The 22,693-nt window shown below is 43.4% G+C and overlaps 1 protein-coding gene across 9 annotated transcripts in view; it reads right to left on the minus strand.

Annotated features, from left to right (window-relative positions):
- TOM1L2 (target of myb1 like 2 membrane trafficking protein) overlaps positions 1-22,693 on the minus strand; it is a 118,332-nt gene that overhangs the window by 42,501 nt on the left and 53,138 nt on the right. For 6 of the 9 annotated variants that reach the window (XM_077449520.1, XM_077449518.1, XM_077449517.1 and 3 more), the window contains exons 4-6: positions 18,670-18,819; positions 10,004-10,138; positions 2,621-2,785 (exon numbers count right to left, since the gene is read on the minus strand). In XM_077449520.1, the coding sequence (XP_077305646.1) occupies positions 2,621-2,785; positions 10,004-10,138; positions 18,670-18,819 (450 nt within the window). The remainder of the gene's footprint in view (positions 1-2,620; positions 2,786-10,003; positions 10,139-18,669; positions 18,820-22,693) is intronic. The other 3 variants (XM_077449522.1, XM_077449521.1, XM_077449519.1) reach the window with 1 other exon arrangement.

The raw sequence follows: 22,693 nt of genomic DNA on the forward strand, positions 1-22,693 counted from the left end.
GGAGTGCAGGTCATGTGACTGTTAAAAGCCTACAACCATAGGGGCAAAATGGTATGAAATACTGCCCCATCCAACAGACCTTCTGCAGAAAACAAGTATGTTGGCCTAAGCCCAATTAAACCTTCTGTATTGATTACTTTAATGCATTCAGGCTGCATATATGATACAGTAATAAACATACCACTCAAGTTTTTTTTACTTGCTATATGCTGTAGTTAAAACAGCATCTGCTGGTCTCACACACAAGCATAGAACTGTTAATTGTGTGCAGAAAGGTGTGTCAGACTTCTGTCAAATCCAGACCGTGTGTGTGAGAGCAGAGGTCTGACCCCAAAGTGCACACACCCCACTGCTCTAATTAACATTGCAGTGCACTGAGTGTTAACGCTGCTAACTGGAGCAGTGTACAAAGATGTGTGTAAGATCTCCGATAACCCAGGCCACATGTGTGAGAGCAGTGGTCCGACTCTTTGACATGCACACATCTCCCTGCTCTAATCAACAGTTCTCTGCATTAAGCGTGAACGTTGCTGATTGAGTTGCCAGCGAGTGTCAGGTCAGGCCATGTTGGTAAGAGCAGCGGTCTGACTCTCTAACGTGCACAAACCCCTGCAAACTGCTCTAATTAATACTGCTGTGCATGGAGTGTTAACACTGCTAACTGGAGCAGTGTACAAGAGAATGTGGAAGATTGCTGGTAACTCAGGCCACACTTCTGAGAGCAGCAGTCTGACTCTTCAACATGCACACACACCCCCTGCACACCGCTCTAATCAACCGTGCTATGCAATCAACAGTGGTGTGCATTAAGCATGAATGTTGTTTATTGGAGTAGTGTACAAGGGTGTGTGTCAGACTTCTGGCCCCCAGACCACATTTGGAAAAGCAGCGGTCCGACTCTCCAATGTACACACCCTCCTGCACAATGCTCTAATGTCCCGTACACATGAGCATATTTTCCGTCTTAAAAAACTTGGATGGTTTTTCCGACGGAATTCCGCTCAAGCTTGGCTTGCATACACACGGTCACACAAAAGTTCTCTGACCTTTCAACCGCCAAGAACGTGGTGACGTACAACACTACAACCAGCCGAGAAAATGAAGTTCAATGCTTCAGAGCATGCATCGAATAGTTTCTGAACATGCGTAGGAATTTTGCGCGTCGGAATTGGTACAGGCGATCGGAATTTCCGATTGGAACTTTTTCCGACCGAAAAATTGAGACCCTGCTCTCAATCTTTTGCTGGCGGGAATTGGGCCAGCAAAAGTCCGATGGAGCATACACACGGTCGGAAATTTCCGACCAAAACCTCACATTGGACTTTTGCTGGCGGAATTTCCAATCGTGTGTACGGGGCATAACAGTGCTCCGCATTAAGCACAATCGTTGATAATGTGATCAGTGAGTGTCAGGCAAGGCCATGTTTGTCAGAGCAGTGGTTTGACTCTCCAACATGCACCCCCCCCCCCCCCCCAACTGCTCTTATCAACATTGATAAATAGAGCAATGTACAAGATTGCAGGTAACCCTGGCCACATGTGTGAGAGCAGTGGTCTGACTGACATGCACACATCCCCCTGCACACTACTCTAATCAACACTGCTGTGCATTAAGCGTGAATGGTGCTGACTGCAGGATAAGTGTCAGACAGCTGGCAACCCAGGCCATGTTTGTAAGAGCAGCGGTCCGGCTCTCTAACGTGCACACACCCTCCTACATACTACTCTAACACTGCTCTGCATTGAGCGTTAATGCTGCTAACTGAAGCAAGGGAGTGTGCAAGACTGCTGGTAACCCAGGCCACATGTGTGAAAGCAGTGGTCTGACTCTTCGCCATGCACACACCCCCCTGCACACCACTCTAATCAACCATGCTATGCAATCAACAGTGCTCTGCATTGAGCGTGAATGTTGTTGATTGGAGTGTGTCAGACTGCAGCAGTCCAGCTCTCTAACGTGCACACACCATCCTACATACTGCTCTAAAACACTGCTGTGCATTGAGTGTTAATGCTGCTAACTGGAGCAATGCACAAGGGAGTGTGCAAGACTGCTGGTAACCCAGGCCACATGTGGAAGAGCAGCGGTCCGACTCTCCAATGTCCACACACCCTCCTGCACACTGCTCTAATTAACACTTCTGTGCATTGGGTGCTAATCAAAGAAGTGCACAATGGAGTGTGTAAGACTGCTGGTAACCCAGCCCCCCCCCACTGCTCTAATCAACAGTGCTTTGCATTGAACGTCAATGCTGTGGATTACAGCAGTGTAGAAGGGAGTTTGTCAGACCGCTAGCAACCCTGACAGCACAGCATTGGATCTGCCATGGATCTGAGAAAACACAAGACAGGTGTCCCCTGGCCCGAAGCAATGCCAACTGTAGTTCTCACTGTGAAAAAAAAACCCTCTAATATGGGTGCAATAGATGATATGCAAGTCACATAAGAGGAATGGGGAAATTAATTTTGCCATTTGCATTGTTCGCCGATTGGCTCATATGAATAATTTCAAATATGCGGTACAATTTTCCCCACTGACAAAAAAAGCAGGCCCATAGCAGCATACATGTTTTTTTTTTTTGCATTTTTGGCATAAAAAGGTCAAGATGTAGCACTGTACCTGCTCAGAATTGGCCGTAATTGGTCCCCCCACATTTGCCGGTGGTACTGCCGGGGCGGTGTGTGGTGTTGGGGTGGAGGAAATGGTGGAGAACGTTCCAGTGTTGGGCCGCTGGTGGGTCTGAACAGTATGCATGTTCATAGCTGGATCCACTTCTGGTACACTCTGTCAAAAACAACATCAAATGTCATACATCTCCAAAAATAACCAGCAGGGGCTGATTGATACTATAAGCATACTGCTAGCAGGCTTCGGGCAGGCTTTTAACAAGCTTCAAAAAGTGCTGAAGCCGGCTAGCAGCTTGTTTAATGTGGCAATCAGCACTCCCATTAGGATCTGTGGTCAACAGTTACAAAGCTTGCTGAGAGCTCTGCAAATGCTTTGTTAAAGCTCGCTGTTCACAAAGCGACGGCCAGCTTTAGCCTAAAAAGTGGAAATAAATACAGACACCACATCTATGAACTAGTAAGCGTCGATATATTAAAGAAGAACTAAACTCTCTCAATTAACATGTACTATTTCTAATCCTTATGCTGCTAGCATTAGTAAATATCGATAGGAAGATATAATTTAGTCTTTTTTTGTATTTTTTTATTTTTAAACACATTTCTTTGGTTGCTTCCTGGTTTCTGGCCTAGGCCACAATGATATCATACATTTCAGCAATACTCAAGGGCATTTTTTTATTTTCTTTTATCTGCAGGAAGGGTGTTCTTAGCTAAGCACACCCTGCTGCCTGTATACCTGAGCTAAGGGCAAATGAATTCCAGGAAGTAAATGCTACATGAATCATCTGCCCAAAAGCAAGATGGCTGTTCAAAAAATGCTAGCAAGGTTTTTTTTTTTCCAAAGTGATTTCTCAACAAAATAAATCATGGAGACATGCATGGATGGGCAAGTTTTCTTTGAATGTTAAAGCGGTGTTCCAGCCGTAAAAAAAAACCCCAAAAAAATGTAAAAGTCAGCAGCTACAAACACTGTAGCTGCTGACTTTTAATAAGTACACTTACCTGTCCAGGGCGCCGGCGATGTCGGCCGATCCGTCCCTCGTAATGTGTGCCCGCGCCGCCATGCTCACTAAGGGAAACAGGCAGTGTAGTCTTGCAGCTTCACTGCCAGTTTCCTACTGCGCATGCGCGAGTCCCCCGGTGATTTCCGAATGGGCGGCTGTCTTCTGTGACACACACAGGTCCCAGAAGGCGCCGCGCCCAAATTTCCCAGAAATCAACGTAAGGAGGAGAAGACTGAAGATCACCGTGGAATAGAAAGTGGTAGATTAGGATGATCTGCCTAGCAACAGGCATGTCTGGTTAGTAAAATGTTTTGTTTCAATTTTTTTGTTGCATTTGTATGTATTTTTTTTTTCAGGGCGGACCTCCACTTTAATCCTTTTCTGCTGAGAGTATGGATATATTCGGCCTCATGGAAGTGGGCATTTATCTGTGAGGCCGCATAGTTGAGTACCTGTTTTTGTGCTAGGAGTGTGCCACACAGCACAGAGAACAGAGAACAGGCTCTCACCGAGAGCTCCAGGTCTTATACCAATGATTGGAACCCGGGACTACTGGCTCCCGGTCACCTGATAGCAGTGATAGTCTCCGATTGGCTATCACCTTGATCAGTAATTGTGCAGCTCACCCATGTGATCTCTTTCTCCTTTAAATGGAGCGAAAGGTACATTGCATCTCCTTGCCAGGGGAGAAAGATTTAAAGCGGAGTTTCACACAAAAATGGAACTTGCGCTTTAAGTGACGGTGACCCCCGACATGCCACCTTTGGCATGTCATTTTTTTTGGGGGGGGGGGCAGATACCCTCTTTTTAGAGGCATCCAGCTCCCCCTTTCTCCCGGGGGCGCCGGAACTAAGTTCACCTCTCCCCACTCCCTCCCGGCAATCTTCTCGGACACATCACAGGTCCCAAAAAAATTGCCCGGTCATTCGCAGTGCGGCTCGCGCATGCGCTGTGCATGCCCAGCTGTGAAGCCACAGCTGGACACCCACAGTAAGAATGCCGGCGCCGTAGAGAGGAGGGGTAGAGGAACAAGGCTTTGTATGCCCGCATCACTGGACCGTGGGAAAGGTAAGTGTCCAATTATTAAAAGTCAGCAGCTACACTTTTTGTAACTGTTGACCTTTAAATCCGCTTTAAACAAAAGTGTGAAAACACAAAAAGTATTTAAAAAATGTAAAAAAAAAAAAAAAAAAATAGCTAGCCCAAGGTTTGATCTAGATCAATGTCAGGGTTAGTATTAAGGGTCAACATACGGGTCAAAGATCAAGCAGGCATCAAAGCTTGGGGTCAATATATTTCGGGTAGGATTTTTATTTTTAAAGCATTTTTTAAATCTGTGTCAGTGTGTTTTAGGTAGGGTTAAAAAAATAAAAAATAAAATGAGCACTATTGATTCTGGGCCATATTGCAGGTACAAACAACAAATAACATACACATATGTGGCATCGCTGCGATCGTCAGCAGCAGTATAATTATTTTTTTTATTATTATTTTGGGACAGTTTTCCTATAACCACTTCACCTCCGGAATATTCACCCCCCTTCCTGACCAGGCTATTTTTTGCGATACGGCACTGCGTTACTTTAACTGACAATTGCGCAGTCGCAATTCGTACCTAAACAAATGTCCTTTTTTTTCCCCCACAGAGATTTCTTTTGGTGGTATTTGATCACCTCTGTGGTTTTTATTTTTTGTGCTATAAGCAAAAAATTACCGACAATTTGGGGGCGGGGAGGAACTATATTTTTTACTTTCTGCTATAAAACGTGTTTAAAAAAAACAAACGTACAAAAACAAATTAATTCATAAATTTAGGCCAATATGTATTCTGCTACACGTTTCTGGTAAATAAAAAAAAAAAAAAATCCCAATAAGCGTATATTGATTGGTTTGTGCAAAAGTTATTGCGTATACATATGGGATACTTTTATGGCATTTTTATTTTTACTATTTATTTTTACTATTTACTACTAATGGCGGCGATCAGCAATTTCTAGCGGGACTGTGATATTGTGGCGGGCAAATCGTAAACTGACACTTTTTGGGGACCAGTGCTAAAAAATAATGCATCATCATTGTACCTGCACGGTTTAGGAGATATTTGCCATATACGCTTGCACCGACGAGATTGGCGCATGCACACTGAAGAAACGCCCCGCTTGTGCCATTTCTTCAGCAGCCGTGCCATGACCAGCAGCTCCCACGCGCATGCCAATCACACCCCCAGAGCCCATGAACCCGGAAATAACTCAGGGAGACATGTCGCCAGTCACAGTGGTGTGCGGGCACCGCCGCAACTGCTTTGATCTAAGGTAAGTATTTCATAATGAGTTAGTATGCGATGCAGACTAGCTCATTATACCTTGCAGGTTTGTTTTTGTTTGCTTTTTTCGGGTTTATAGCCACTTTAAGACCCCTTTCACACCAAGGGCGTTTTGCAGGCGCTATAGCGTTAAAAATAGCGGCTGCAATCCGCCCTCAAACAGCTGCTCCATTGTCTCCAGTGTGAAAGCCCGTCGGACTTTCACACTGGAGCAGTGCGCTGGCAGGGGGTCAGGAAAAGTCCTGCCAGCAGCTTCTTTGGAGCGGTGAAGGAGCGGCGTGTTTACCACTCCTCCCCATTGAAATCAATGGGGGAGCGCGGCTATACCGCCGGCAAAACGCGCTATTGCAGCACATTTTAACCCTTTCTCGCCCGCTAGCTGGGGTTAAAAGCACCCCGCTAGTGGCTGAAATGCACTGCAAATCCAACGTTAAAACGCCGCTAAACGCTATGGGTGGCACAGTGTGAAAGGGGTCTAAGTGTGCTCCTAGGGAGTGCTTGCTAACTGTGGGGGGGAAGGCTGTGACTGGAGGCAGACAGAGATCTGTGTTCCTGCCTAGCAGGAACACAAGATCTCCATCTTCCTTCCTCACAGACGTTCTGCCTCTCCTGTGAATGATCGGCGCAGCCCGCTGGACCTGCTTATTGGCTCCCGCTGTGTCCAATCACAGTGGGAGCGCGGCGCCTCAGATCCGGATGAAGCAGCAACGTACAGGTACATTGTTTCGCTTAGCTGGGCCGCCCTGCCGTCGTTAATGTGCCGCGTTCTGAGGAAACGTCAAACCTGTCAGAATGAGCAACCCGCATCACTTCCGTTTCCTCTAAACCATCATGAATTGCAGATTTTGACAAATTGCCGTTTATTTTCACAAATTGCTGTTTGGACACAGCAACCGAATAGAGTCCAGTACACGATATTATGAGCGGAGATTGTTACTCTGCTCGAAACCAACCAAAAAAAAATGGCCGCCTCCGAGGTGGCGACAACTTTGTCCTCATTAGCTGCTGTGCTGTGAAAACAGTAAAATCTTCCTGTACCGGCCTGTATTCGGTAGCCGGTGTTGTGTCCAAACACCAATTCGTCCAAATCAGCAATTACTGATGGTTTAAAGAAAGCAGAAGTGACGTGGTTCGATTTTCTGCCGAGTTTTGTCAGGACAGCGGTCCGGAAGCGGTCAATAATAAAACAAAATCAGATGTCCACTCCTATTTATCACCATAAAAAAGCCCAATTTGTCCTGATAAAAAAAACAAAAAACAAGATATAATCCACCTGGATACACAAAGCAGTTGCAATGAGATGTAGTTTTATGAATGTCAAAGTTGCAAAATTGTGTTCAGGCATTAACATTTGTTTTACTCCCAATCAAGGGTATAAAAATAAGAATGACATAAATAAAATGATTAGCGTTTCTAGTTCCTAACCTGCTGACAAGCATATTTTGTGTCCGGATTCTTAATATTAATATACCTGGAATATCTCACAAGTATTACCTCATCCCACAAAGTGCCCACCATTAATAACCTCCACATTAGCAGAGCACTTAAAACTATTCAGTAGATAGACTTTCATTAGGATAATAATATTAGCTATAGAAGATATGTATTACCGATATTAACCTTCACAAGAAGGTGAGAGGCATTCTATATTGTCCTTTCCAAAGTCCAATAAGTTCACTTTGGAAAGCTCTCCATAAATACCTATAGAGGGACGGCGCTGTGCCTGCACTTAGCTGCGTTAATAATGCAGAGCACGCATTACAGGGGAAGCTGGAAGGGAGTCTGAGCTTCTTATAGATGAATTATTTATCGGAGAAGTCAGAGCTTGCTTTCTTCAGCAGACGCTGGCCGGATCACAAGGACAGGGGCTGCAGAGGGTGTAGGGTTCACATACATGAGGTCATGGTGGGAGGGGGGGGGGGGCACCCGCCCCCTAAACCTTTATTTCCCAGCTGTGAGCTCATATTATATTCTGCTGAGAACAAAGCAGCATTTCCCATTCTCTGACATCCTTCTCCTCTTTGTTCAGTCTGAGTCTCCAGAACCTGGACTGGCTATCTGGCCTTGTGGGCGTTTCTCAGTAGGGGCAACGTGAGAGCATTTGTAGGTCAGCGGGAGTTTTTATGTGTGGCTTGACCTTCATTCTGCTTTGTAGCATACAGATGGGCTAAAGCAGAATGGGGCCCTAGGCAAGGTAGCAGCTTTGACACCCCCGCCCCACCCCCCTCTTACCCACTACCAGTGCCAGATTTATAAGGGGTAAAAAGGGGAAACTGCCCTGGGCCCCCTGACCCTGACAGAAGGGCCCTCCCTTATACACAAATATTCTAAAATAATAATAAATAAAATGTATAATATTAAAAAATTACTTATTTTTTTTCATTATTAAGGGCCCCTATACACCGTTAAAAAAATATAAAAATTAATATTAAAAAATTACTTTTTTTTTTCATTATGTTGGGAAGAAAGATTTTGCTGGCCATTATATTATATAGTAATTAAAAAATAAATAAAAAAAATTGGCAATTGAAGTGAACTGAGCATTTCTCAGTAGGGGCAACGTGAGAACATTTGATAGTCAGCGGGAGTTTTTATGTGTGGCTTGACCTTCATTCTGCCTTGTAGCATAGAGATGGACTAAAGCAGAATGGGGCCCTAGGCAATGTAGCAGCTTTGACACTCCCCTCCCCCCTCCTATCGACTACCAGTGCCAGATTTATAAGGGGTCGAAAGGGAAAACTGCCCTGGCCCCCCCTGACCCTGACATAAGGGCCCTCCCCTATACACAAATATTAAAGTAATAAAAAAATAAAATGTATAATTAAAAAAAATTATTATTTTTTATTTTTTTTTCATTATTTTGCTGTCCAACATTTGTAAAAGTTTTACTCTGAATTGGTATATTGTATAGTTATTAAAAATACATTTTGGCAGTTCAAGTGAGCTACACACATACCGCTATGACTGCACATGGGTGTGTATGCACGACCTCAGAAGGACGTTGTGCCATGCATTTAAAAAAATGCAGAACCTTAAAGCGGTAGTAAACCCGCATTCAAAAAAATAAAAATAAATAAGAAGGAAGGGGGAAAAAAAACCCTGCAAGGCAAAGGTATAATGAGCTAGTATGCAGCGCATACTAGCTCATTATCAAATACTTCCCTCAGAATGAAGCCCCCTGTATCGATGCCCGGTCCACGCCAAGGGAGCTGACATCTTGCCCTCGGCGTGTCTTCCGGGTTCGCGGCTGCGGTGCTGTGAGTGGCCGGAGCCGCGATGACATCACTCCCGCGCACGCGCGCAGGAGTTTTCTTCCCGGCAAGCTCTGGCAAAGCTGCCGGACCTTCACCCGGGCATTAAGAGCGCATACGCTGCTGACGTCAGCGGCTGCATGCATAGGGAACATCTCCTAAACCGGACAGGTTTAGCAGACATTCATTTTACCTACAGGTAAGCCTTATTATAGGCTTACTTGTAGGCAAGTGTAAAATTTGAGTATACAACTGCTTTAAAGTGGTTGTAAAGGCTCAAGGTTTTTTACCTTCATGCATTCTATACAGGAAGGTAAAAAAAAAAAAAACTCCTGTGCAGCAGCCCCCCACCCCCCCCCCCAACACTTACCCCGAGCCCCATTGTAACCCAGCCATGTGCACAACAGCCTTGACTTCCTGGGGACTCTCAATCCTCATTGGCTGAATCAGCAGCCGGAGCCATTGGCTCCTGCTGCCGTCAATTACAGCCAGTGAGGAGAGAACAGGGGCAAGGCCGAGCCGTGGTTGTGTGCGTGTGTGAATGGACACGCAGAGCAGCAGCTCGGGAGCATACTTGCTCAGGTGCCCTCACAGCAAGTCAGAAATAGGCCTGGTCCTTAAGGTGTCCCTCTAAGAAGCATCAGAAGCATCAGGTGTGGCTTCTGTTATCTAGAAAATTTGCATTATAACATATATATATGTATAGAAGAAAAAAAAAATGCAAAACAGCTCTGGCAGTGATATGGATTTAAAGTTTCAACGGTATGAAAAAGACTGCCAGCTGTTCTAACCCTTACCCTCTGTGGTGTGTGTATAGGAGACAGCGCATCCAGATCTGCCATAGGAAACTCTATTCCTTTCCTCTTCAGCTCTTCATAAATATGCACAACTCCAGTCAGGTCAGGACTGCTCCGGAAAGCATCTGCCCAAGCCTGCAGAGGATGGAACAAGTACTTTTTTTTTTTCACTGCTTGCAAAACGTCACATTTTAAAAATGATCTAAAAGTCTCTCTTTACCAGATTAACCCAAAATCCAGAACCTACATGGGAACCCAGACACTGGGGGGGGGGGAGATTTACTAAAACTGGGAGCACACAGAATCTGGTGCAGCTCTGCATTGCAACCAATCAGCTTCTAACTTCAGCTTGTTCAATTAAGCTTGGACAATAAAACCTGGAAGCTGATTGGCTGCTATGCAGAGCTGCACCAGATTCTGTGTGCTTCATTTTTAGTACATCTCCCGCGTATTGTTCACAATCATTTTGGTTATTTATATAAAAAGAAAGATCATTCATGTGCCGCAACCTTGGTAAGTAATTGTATGGTGATGGCAGAGTTTATTATGTACATATATTTTTATTCTACGTGCGAATAATGCAACATTTTCTATTTAGACTATATGTAAAGCTTCGTTTAAAAAAATAAAAAAAAAATAAAAAAAAACCCACACATATAATACTTACCTCCTCTGTGCAGTTGGTTTTGCACAGATTGGCCCCAATCCTCCTCTTCTGGGGTCCCCTAGCGGCGTTCCTGGCTCCTCCTCTTCTCGAGTGCTCCATTGGAGAGCCGCTCATATGGTCCCACCCCCTGGCTCGTGTCATTGGATTTGATTGACAGCAGCAGGAGCCAATGGCTGCGCTGCTAGCAATCTATCCAATCAAAGCTAGAGACACCGTCTCTAGTGCTCGTCCCCGTTGCTGGAAAGTATGAAGGGGGGTTCTGCATCATAGGAGGTTTTTAGAATAGATTAGAATGCACTAAGGTTAAAAAAAAACCTCAAATGTTTACAACCCCTTTAATAGTAAAAAGAGTAATTCCACTGTTGACAAAAAAAATCATTCCCCTCGGGGTGATCTCTGTACATTGCAGGGATTTTCCCAAACTTTGTTGCAGATTCCTACCTTTCGATATTCTGAAGAAATAGCCGTTTGTGTCCACACACAATATTAATGTGAACGGGAGTGACTTTATAATAATTATCAATCAGCTGCTGTACTTGCAGGACTCTAATGAGGGAAGTGGCAGGGTCTGCATCCCTTTAGATGTGATTTCCGTTTGGGAGTATCTCACCAAAAGTTACATTTTTGTTGCAGGGGATGCCAAAATCTGACTTTTATCTTAGTGAAGACTTCTTGGAAAATCAGTAGCCCAAAAATTAGTAGTTCTTGGAAGATGATTTGCTGTAGTTCATTTGAAGTTCAAACCGAGCTTCAGAATGGGGGAGAAAAGGGATTTAAGTGACTCTGAACATGGCATGGTTGTTAGTGCCAGACGGGCTGGTCTGAGTATTTCAAAAACTGCTGATCTACTGGGATTATCACGCACAACTATCTCTCGGGTTTACAGAGAATGGTCCGAAAAAGAGAAAATATCCAGTGAGTGGTGGCTGTGTGGAGGAAAATGTGTTGTGGATGTCAGAGGAGAATGGGCAGACTGGTTTGAGATAATAGAAAAACAACAGTAACTGAAATAACCACTCGTTACCACTAAGGTCTGCAGAATACCATCTCTGAACGCACAACACATCGATCCATGAAGCAGATGGGCTACAGCAGCAGGAGACGACACCGGGTGCCACTTCTGTCAGCTAAGAACAGGAAACTGAGGCTACAATTGGCACAGGATCAGAAGATTGGAATAATGTTGCCTGGTCTGATGAGTCTGGATATCAGCTGCGACATTCAGATGGTGGGGTCAGAATTTGGTGTAAACAGCATGAAAGCGCATGGACAAAAGAGAGGCTGCGACACCGCTCCAGGTGATATCATCTCTGAACTGAAGATCTGGTGCTGGTCCAGTCCGTGAACTGAAAGACTCTCAAAGAATATGGAAAAGAGGTGACCGCACTCCAGTCTTCAAAAGTACAAAAGGCTTTAATTGTAAAATCCACACATAACATCACTAGGCCCCCCGATATAAGCGGAGTATAGCAGCAAGACGTGGTTCATGAACCAAATCGCTTAATCAACTCATGAAAGCATAGATCAATCCTGCCTTGTATCACCGGTCCAGGCTGGTGGTGGTATAATGGGGGGGAGATATTATCTTTGTACACTTTGGGCCCCTTGATACCAATTGAGCATTGTTTAATCACCCTGACCTACTGAGTATTGTTACTGACCATGTCCATCCCTTTATGACTACAGTGTCCCCATCTTCTGATGGCTCCTTCCAGCAGGATAATGCCCCATGTCACAAAGCTCCAATCATCTCACCACTGCACAATGAGGTCCCTGTACTCCAATGGCCTCCACAGTCAACACATCTCATCCAATAGAACACTATATATATATATATATATATATATATATATATATATATATATATATATATATATATATATATATATATATATATATATATATATATATATATATATATATATATGCATACATATATGTATATACGTCTGTATCTACACTTATTTGCACGTTGCTACTCGCTGACCAATCTAGAGCTGACACACCCTTTGCAGCACCTAACTCCTGACTTTGTTAAAAGTCAAGATTTGTATAAGATCTGAAACTTTGCATCAGATGTTTTTTTTTTTTTTAACAGCTTCCCGACCGCTGAACGATGATATACAATCGGCGGCATGGCACGGGTGGGCAAAAGGGCGTACAGGTACGTCCCCTTTAAGAAGCAGCGCTGCAGGTGTGCCTCCGTGGCGGTTGCCTCCGTGACTGCGGGTCCCGATGATCGTGTCACGGAGAGGTAGAACGGGGAGATGCTTTTGTAAACAAAACATTTCTCCATTCTGCCTAGTGACATGATAGGGATCTACTGTTCCCTGTTAGCGGGAGCAGTGATCGCTGTCATGTCAGTGGTAGCCCATCCCCCCCCCCCCCGCAGTTAGAATCAGGCCCCCTAGGACACACTTAACCCCTTGATCAGCCCCTAGTGTTTAACCCCCTTCCCTGCCAGTGTCATTTACACAGTAATCAGTGCATTTTTATAGCTCCGATCGCTGTATAAATGCCAATGGTCCCAAAAATATGTCAAAAGTGTCCGATGTGTCCGCCATAATGTCGCAGTCCCAATAAAAATAAATAAATAAACCTCAGATCGCTGCCATTACTAGTAAAAAAAAAAAAAACAAATACTAAAAATGCCATAAAACTATTTCCTATTTTGTAGACGCTATAACTTTTTCTCAAAGCAATCAATATACGCTATTTTTTTTTTTTACCAAAAATATGTAGAAGAATACATATCGGCCTAAAACTGAGGGAAAAAAATGTTTTTTTTAAATATATTTTTGGGGGATATTTATTACAGCAAAAAGTACAAAATATTGTTTTTTTCAAAATTGTCGCCATTTTTTTGTTTATAGCGCAAAAAATAAAAACCGCAGAGGTGATCAAATACCACCAAAAAAAATCTATATTTATGGGGGGAAAAAAAAAAGGATGTCAATTTTGTTTGGGTGCAACATCACAAGACCGCGCAATTGTCAGTTAAAGCGACGCAGTGCCAAATCGCAAAAAGTGCTCTGGTCAGGAAGGGGGTAAAATCTTCCGGGGCTGAAGCGGTTAAACAAGCCACTGATCTGGTCTGTAACCTCTGCATGCACACTGCTACTGTATCACTCACCTCGTGGAACGTTTTACCCCGGCTCCTAGGAAGGGAACGGATACTCCGGACAACAAGCTTAGCAGGGAAGGAGGTTGATGAGCTTGGCACGGGGACAGCGGAGGAGAAGGGAATCGCTCCTCTGCACAGTAAACACTGAACTGACTCAGAACATTAGACTATCTTACACACCGCCCTGCAGATCAGACGGGTGAAAGCGTCACAGGTGACATCTGATCTGCAACCACACAACAGATGGAGACCCTATCCCCTGGAAATCCTAATCCATAGCCAGCATTTCTTTACTTCTCATACTTTTTTTTAATTATAAAAAACCTGTTACTTGCCAGGAAAAACAAGGTTACTAAGGTACTGAAGGGTAATCTGGTCATCACCTTAAATGTTTGCAGGTAAAAAGCACAGAAAAATCAATTATTTTAAATGCTTACCTGCAGCATTTCTCCTTTCCATAAAGGTTTTTTTTTAAATGCACTGTGCTTTTTAACCACTTGCTGACTGATGTACGTTATTAAAACATCCTATCAGGAAGAGGTTATTACAAGCCTACCTCCTGATGAAGCCCCTATAGGAGTGGTGCAACACTGCATTTGTATGTATTGTATCCGATTTTGTACGTTTGCCCACTGACAAAGAAATGGTCAGTCTATAATTTTAATGGTAGGTTTTAGGGTTGCACTGATACTAGTATTGGTATTGGTGCAGATACTGAGCATTTGCCCAAGCACTTGTACTCAGGCAAATTCTCCGATGCTTGATCCGATACCTGGGCAGTCGGGGATGATCGGTGTGGCGGTGGGGGAGTTACAAGCACCAATCTCCCTGTATAGATTTAAATAAAGCAGCCAACAGATGCGTCTCCTCCTCTCCCTCCCGCTGCTTTATTGAAATCTATACATGGAGATCGGTGCTTGTAACTCCCCCCTCCCCCCCACACGATCATTCCCAACTGTCCCGTGTGTCCTCCTCCCGTCCCCCACCGTGCACCTCCCGCCCCCCACGCGCACCTCCCGCCCCCCCTCTGCCCTCGATCTGTCAGGATGGAGAACGGAGGAAGGAGCCGGTAAACTACATATTTACCGGCCCCTTCCTCCGTTCTTCATTTTCCAAATGAACATAGTCAGTGATCACTGGCTCTGCCCATTCATAACTGAGCATCTTAAACTGTGTTTACTATGCTTCAGTTTATGAATGGAGAGGAGCCTCTGTCTCCTGTCCATTCATCTTCAGTGCAGTGAGGCTGCAGAGAAAGGGACTGGGGAATCAGTGTCCTTAGTACTTTTCTCAAAAGGGAGATGTCAGGGGTCTGTTAAAACTCCTGATATCTCACCAAAGCCAATCCCCAACAGGGCTGAGAAAAAAAAATAAAGAATTGTAATAAATATTTAAAATGTTAAATTGTAAAAAAATAAATAAAAAAAAACTGCTGACCGTCCACACCTCTTCAGTCCCAGCTATCAGTGCTGTATATTGAAATTCCGAAAATTGAGTTCTTGCATGGAGCCCCAGACTGAGGAAGATTCACAGTTAATTTGTGTTTCTTTGTGACTAATCACACAAACTGTTGTCATCCTCTCACCAAGCTGCTTGGCGATGACCTTGTAGCCCATTCCAGCCTTGTGTAGGTCTACAATCTTGTCCCTGCCATCCCTGGACAGCTCTTTGGTCTTGGCCATGGTGGAGAGATTGGAATCTGATTGATTGTGTCTGTGGACAGGTGTCTTTTATACAGGTAACAAGCTAAGATTAGGAGCACTCCCTTTAAGGGAGTGCTCCTAATCTCAGCTTGTTACCTGTATAAAAGACACCTGAGAGCCAGAAATCTTGCGGATTGATTGGGGATCAAATACTTATTTCACTCATTAAAATTCAAATCATGTTATAACTTTTTTGAAATGGGATTTTCTGGAAAATGTTGTTGTTATTCTGTCTCTCACTGTTAAAATAAACCTACCATTAAAATTACAGACTGATAATTTCTTTGTCAGTGGGCAAATGTACAAAATCAGCAGGGGATCAAATACTTTTTTCCCTCACTGTACGCGATATCCTGCACTTCCGGGTATCTGGCAGGAGTGTGCGCTGCTGGTGGATCGCTTCCGCTGCAAATCTAGAAAGTGAGAGCTGATCAGCGGGTCCCATAGACCTGTTGTCCGCCGCCACTCGATGATCGTTCCGTACACAGGCGGAACGGCGATCTGCCTACGTAAACAAGGCAGATTGCCATTCTGTCCGTTACGAAGGCATGGATCCTGTGCTCCTGTAAAACAGGAACACCGATACTTGACTTCCACTAGTAAAAGCATCTCCTCCACTCCCCTGATTAACAGCTAGGCTCACATATAACCCTTTGATCGCCCCTGATGTTAACCCCTTCCCAGCCAGTGTCATTAGTACAGAGACAGTGCATATTTCAGCACTGATCAATGCATTGTTGTCACTGGTCCCCACAAAGTGTCAAAGGTGTCAGTTCGTGTCCGATTTGTCCGCTGCAATATAGCAGTCCAGCTATAAGTCACTGATCGTTGCCATTACTAGTAAAAATAAAAATAAATACAAACTCAATAAAAATATCCCATAGTTTGTAGACTATAACTTTTGTGCAAACCAATCCATATACGCTTATTGTAATTTTTTTAATGGATATATAGCAGAAAGTAAAAACGTATTGTTTGTTTTTTTCAAAATGGTCAGCCTTTTATTTATTTTTTATTTTTTTTACACTATAAAAAAAAACAAAAAAAATAAAAAAAAACGCAGAGTGATCAAGTACCACCAAAATAAATCTCTATTTGTTGGGAAAAAAAAGGACATATTTTATTTGGGTACAGAGTTCCACGACTGTGCAATACTAAGTTAAAATAACAGTGCCGTATAGCAAAAAGTGGCCTGGTTAGGAAGGGGGATAAATCTTCCGGAAGTCAGGTGGTTAAAGTGGACCTTCAGTCATTTTTTCATCTTTCAATCTATTAAATCTTCTGCCCTTGTTGTTGTTTTAACTTTGGATAGTAAAACATTTTTTTTCTGCCAGTAAATACCTTATACAGCCCACTTCCCGTTTCTTGTCTGGTAAAAAAAAAAAAAAAAAGCCTAGGCTTAGGACGTCATGCACAGCTCTCTCTCTCTCTCACTCTGGTGAGTGTTTGCCATGAAGGGAGGGGGGAAGAGTCATAAGATGACCAATGAGAGCTGCAGAGCTGGGAGGTGTGCCTCTGTGTGAATCTGGGAAGTGAACAGGCAGCAGCTTCAGCTGCCCACAGTTAAAATGGCTGCAGCCAGACTCAGCGGAGGGAGATTTCTGCAGCATATTTGGAAAGTACAGAATCACAGTATATAGAAAATAATAAGCAAAGTTGTTGGAGGGAAGCTACAGAATGGCAAAGATGTTTTAATTACAAATGATGTGAGCAGACTGCAGTTCCTCTTTAAGGAGGGTAGCTGACATGTGTATATTATACCATAGTGAGCCGTTATAGCTGCAAAGGGTGGGCCAACTCAATATTGAACCCTACGGACTAAGACTGGGATGCCATTAAAGTTCAGGTGCGTGTAAAGGCAGGTGTCCCAATACTTTTGGTAATATAGTGTATGTTGAGGTCCACTTACGAAGGTGAGCACATAGACTGCACTGAATGGTGGGAGTGTCAGCAGGAATCAAGAATCAAAAGAGCATGGACGATTTCACTTTGTGAAGTTGCGATAGACATTTAATGTTTATCATTATGGACTGGTAATATAACAATTCTATGAAGAATTTGTACTACATTTCATGTTTGGTCGCTAATTTTATGGTATGGTGAGAAGCACCATTCATGTTAGTAGAAAATTCATTTACAGTTTGATTTGGATTTTTTTTTCCCCATTTTAGGGCACTGTGCTAGTTGTTCTCATTATATAATTAGTAAAATTGATCAATTTTACAGCACTGGGAACAGCCATCACCTCCTGGATGAAACTATTGTTAGGTACCTTAGTTTATCGCCATTTCACGGGTGTACGTAATTTTACATTTTGACATATCTGGCATATATTTATTCAAGGTAACATCTTTTATAGGTTAGCAAAAACTGGGTATTATAGTGTGTTTTTGTGTGATAAAATTTATTTTAGTGTATTTTTTCCTAAACATTTGAGTTTGATAAATGGGGGCGCAAATACTGGGGGCAAAATATTTAATTGGGGTAAAATGCAGATTTTAACATGTGGAAAAAAAAAATTGTCCTGGACAGCAAGTGGTTAATCTTGCTAAGGATAGTGTGACCACTTCAGGAAGAGTCGATTACCCTGCACCCCCCACAGCCCCATTTCTCCTGCCGTCTCATAGTCCTCTTCTGTTCTGAGTGTCTAGTGTCTATTCTGACCCAGCTCCTCCATTCCTCCCCTCCCTACATAATCTTTGATGTAGCTGCTGGGGAAGGAGTGAAGGGGAATATTATAGAATGCCCTAGACAATTCAATATATTAAAAGGATGTTGGTAAATTACACCTCCCCCTTTCCCGCTCCCCACTGTGCCCACGTAGCCAGTCCAGTGGTCTGAGGATTTGAAATCCCCACTCTTCTCTATGCAGTGCTACTGGGACAAGTCAGAGCAATTCACTATGCAGGTGCTGACCAATCAGAATTGCTCTGGTCCATCCTGGAAGCGCTGCAAACAAGAGAGGGAGAAGAGCGGGGATTTAAAATCCCCAGACAACTGGACTGGCTGCGTGGGCACTGACAGCTCAGCATCCCCAATACAGTGGGGGGCCAGGGAGTTGAGGAGGTTGTAAGACAGTAGTTGACATTTTCTTTTTTTTTTTGAAAAGGTGAACACTTTCACATGGATTGATCACAGCTTTGACACGTTTCCAAAAATCTGCAGATCTCACCTGGATCAAAGCCAATACTTTGTCCTGCACAATGGTTGGTGGGTTGTTCTTAGGGGAGACGATCTTCACCAGGACCCCATCTATGAAATCTCGGTGCGTCACAAGCACGTGAAAGCGATGGCCGCAATTTTTCACGCAGGTTTCCAAGACCTGTGACAGAATAAAAAATAAAACATTGTTTCTGAATGATAGAAATATTCAAAATGTAGTTAACAGGAGAAATCGCAATAGAACTCCAGCCATGCATTTGTATGCAACACGAATATACAATATAGTGTGTGTGTGTGTGTATATATACACACACACACATATATAATATATATACACACACACATTATATATATATATATACATATATATATATATATATATATATATATATATATATATATATATATTATATATATATATACACACACATACACATACACATACATACATACATACATACTATATATATATATATATATATATATATATATATATATATATATATATATACACACACACACACACATATATATATATATATATATATATATATATATATATAAAATATCTCTCTCATACATATATACAGTGCCTTGCGAAAGTATTCGGCCCCCTTGAACTTTTCAACCTTTTGCCACATTTCAGGCTTCAAACATAAAGATATAAAAATTTTATTTTTTGTGAATAATCACCAACAAGTGGGACACAATTGTGAAGTGGAACGAAATCTATTGGATATTTTAAACTTTTTTAGCAAATAAAAAACTGAAAAGTGGTGCGTGCAAAATTATTCGGCCCCTTTGCTTTCAGTGCAGCAAACTCACTCCAGAAATTCAGCGAGGATCTCTGAATGATCCAATGTTGTCCTAAATGACTGATGGTGATAAATAGAATCCACCTGTGTGTAATCAAGTCTCTGTATAAATGCACCTGCTCTGTGATAGTCTCAGGGTTCTGTTGAAAGCGCAGAGAGCATCATGAAGACCAAGGAACACACCAGGCAGGTCCGTAATACTGTTGTGGAGAAGTTTAAAGCCGGATTTGGATACAAAAAGATTTCCCAAGCTTTAAACATCCCAAGGAGCACTGTGCAAGCGATCATTTTGAAATGGAAGGAGTATCAGACCACTGCAAATCTACCAAGACCTGGCCGTCCCTCTAAACTTTCAGCTCAGACAAGGAGAAGACTGATCAGAGATGCAGCCAAGAGGCCCATGATCACTCTGGATGAACTGCAGAGAACTACAGCTGAGGTGGGAGAGTCTGTCCATAGGACAACAATCAGTCGTACACTGCACAAATCTGGCCTTTATGGAAGAGTGGCAAGAAGAAAGCCATTTCTCAAAGATATCCATAAAAAGTCTTGTCTAAAGTTTGCCACAAGCCACCTGGGAGACACACCAAACATGTGGAAGAAGGTGCTCTGGTCAGATGAAACCAAAATCGAACTTTTTGCCCACAATGCAAGACGAGATGTTTGGCGTAAAAGCAACACAGCTCATCACCCTCAACACACCATCCCCACTGTCAGACATGGTGGTGGCAGCATCATGGTTTGGGCCTGCTTTTCTTCAGCAGGGACGGGAAGATGGTTAAAATTGAGGGGAAGATGGATGCAGCCAAATACAGGACCATTCTGGATGAAAACCTGTTGGAGTCTGCAAAAGACCTGAAACTGGGACGGAGATTTATCTTCCAACAAGACAATGATCCCAAACATACAGCAAAATCTACAAAGGAATGGTTCACAAATAAACGTATCCAGGTGTTAGAATGGCCAAGTCAAAGTCCAGACCTGAATCCAATCGAGAATCTGTGGAAAGAGCTGAAAGCTGCTGTTCACAAACGCTCTCCATCCAACCTCACTGAGCTCGAGCTGTTTTGCAAGGAAGAATGAGCAAGAATTTCAGTCTCTCGATGTGCAAAACTGATAGAGACAGGCAAAAGGTGGCTCTACAAAGTATTAACGCAAGGGGGCCGAATAATTTTACACGCCCCACTTTTCATTTTTTTATTAGTTAAAAAAGTTTCAAAAATCCAATAGATTTCGTTCCACTTCACAATTGTGTCCCACTTGTTGGTGATTCTTCACAAAAAATAAAAGATTTTATATCTTTATGTTTGAAGCCTGAAATGTGGCAAAAGGTTGAAAAGTTCAAGGGGGCCGAATACTTTTGCAAGGCACTGTATATACACACACATTATTTTATATATATATATAAGATAGATAGATAGATAGATAGATAGACACACCCCCTTTAACCCAGTTGGTCTGGTTAACCACTTAAAGAGGGATTTAAAACCCTGATGGGTTTACTTCCTCTTTGATTCCCTGCAAAAGGTAAAGCATAATGGACTACTTACTATGCATCGCATAGTAGTCCATTATGTGTCACTTACCTGACACAGGAGCCAGCGAAGTCACCTGTCGAAGTAAAAAAAAAAAAAAAATGGTGCAACTTTTATGTATGTAAACATCCCTTGTAATAGAAAAAAAAGCATGACAGGGCCTCTTAAATATGAGATGTGGGGTCAAAAAGTCCTCAGATCTCATATTTACACTAAAATGCAATAAAAAAAAAAATGGCCCTTTAATGCTCCTTTCACACATGCGGACATTATGTCCGTATTTCATCCATCCGTTTGCGGATGAAATATGGACATACATGCATCCCTATGGGATAGCGGGTGTCTGTGGATAAACATCCGCTGACACCCACTATCGTCCACCTCCGCTATTATCCGATTCTGCAGATGGAGGAAAATCCTATTTTTCTATCCGTCTGCAGAGCAGATCAGATGAACACGGACAGGGAGTCCATGTTCATCCGATCCCCCATAGAGGAGAGCGGAGATCTGACAGGGCGGTCCCTGCACAGTGTGCCGGGACCGCCCTGTCATCCGCCGGCTCAGCGGGGACAACGGAGCAAGAGCAAGCGGATCATTATGGGGCGGATCATTACTGATCCGCCCCGTGTGAAAGGGGCCTACGAGTTATGGGCGGAAGTGACCTTTTGATATCGCTTTCCACCCTGTATTGTTATGGAGACGGGTAGGGGCCATCTTCCTCTCACTCATCTCCTTACCCAGCAAGGGAAAATATCCACAGCTGACGGCTCCAGTAAGCGGCGGAGGGCACTGGAGCGCGGCGTGAAATAAGAAAAAAAATATAAAATGGGCGGATGTGACGTTTTGACGTCGCTTCTGCCCTGCAATGATATGGAGAGGTGTGGGAGCCATCTTCCCCTCACTCATTTCCATGTCAGGCTAGGGAAAGGATCTGATTGACTCCGCGCGCTGCCGATGGCTCCGGTAAGCGGCGGAGGGCACCAGAGCGGCCTCTCCCGCCGCCGATAAAAGCGATCTCGCGGCGAATCCGCCGCAGAGACCACTTATTTGAAAGCGGACCGCCCACTGAAGAAGAGGATACCGTTATGGTAGCTAGCTGCTGCCATAACAATAATATTTCTCTTCAAAGTACCGATGTATAACGGCGGTGGGCAGTCTGGAAGTGGTTAAAGGGAAGTTTTCTAATAAATTACTTTTCATTTATGACTTGTCAGCGCCTCATTCCTCTCATGAACATAATCTAAATTCCTTGATTCCATCGGAGGAATTTTAACTCAAATATGCATCAGTTGATCATACATCATCAGTATGGGTAAATGCACTTGGCTGTCTAAGGCCGACATTTCTGATGCCTAAAAGCTTCTCCCCATACTGCCTTCCATCTGGCAGTGGCATTTTATTAAGTGGAGAGGTCTGTAATATTTTGCTACCAAACGTAACTTCAGGTCCAAATGTAGCCCCTGGATGTTCGATATCTTCCCGCAAGCACCAAATTGGATTCTCGCGCATCGAGAACTCTGTTGGTTGGTCATCCATTATCTGGACGATTACCTCCTTATCGAAAGTCCTAAACAAGCCCCTGATGATTTACAGAAGCTCATGACACTTTTTTCTGCACTTAACATCCCAGTGGCAGTAAAAAAAGCCACTCACCTTCCTGGGAATTACATTAGACACCCAGTCC

This window comes from Lithobates pipiens, unplaced genomic scaffold, assembly GCF_037356315.1.
Source record: "Lithobates pipiens isolate NorthernLeopardFrog02 unplaced genomic scaffold, aLitPip1_a1.2 Scaffold_22, whole genome shotgun sequence".
NCBI lineage: Eukaryota > Metazoa > Chordata > Amphibia > Anura > Ranidae > Lithobates > Lithobates pipiens.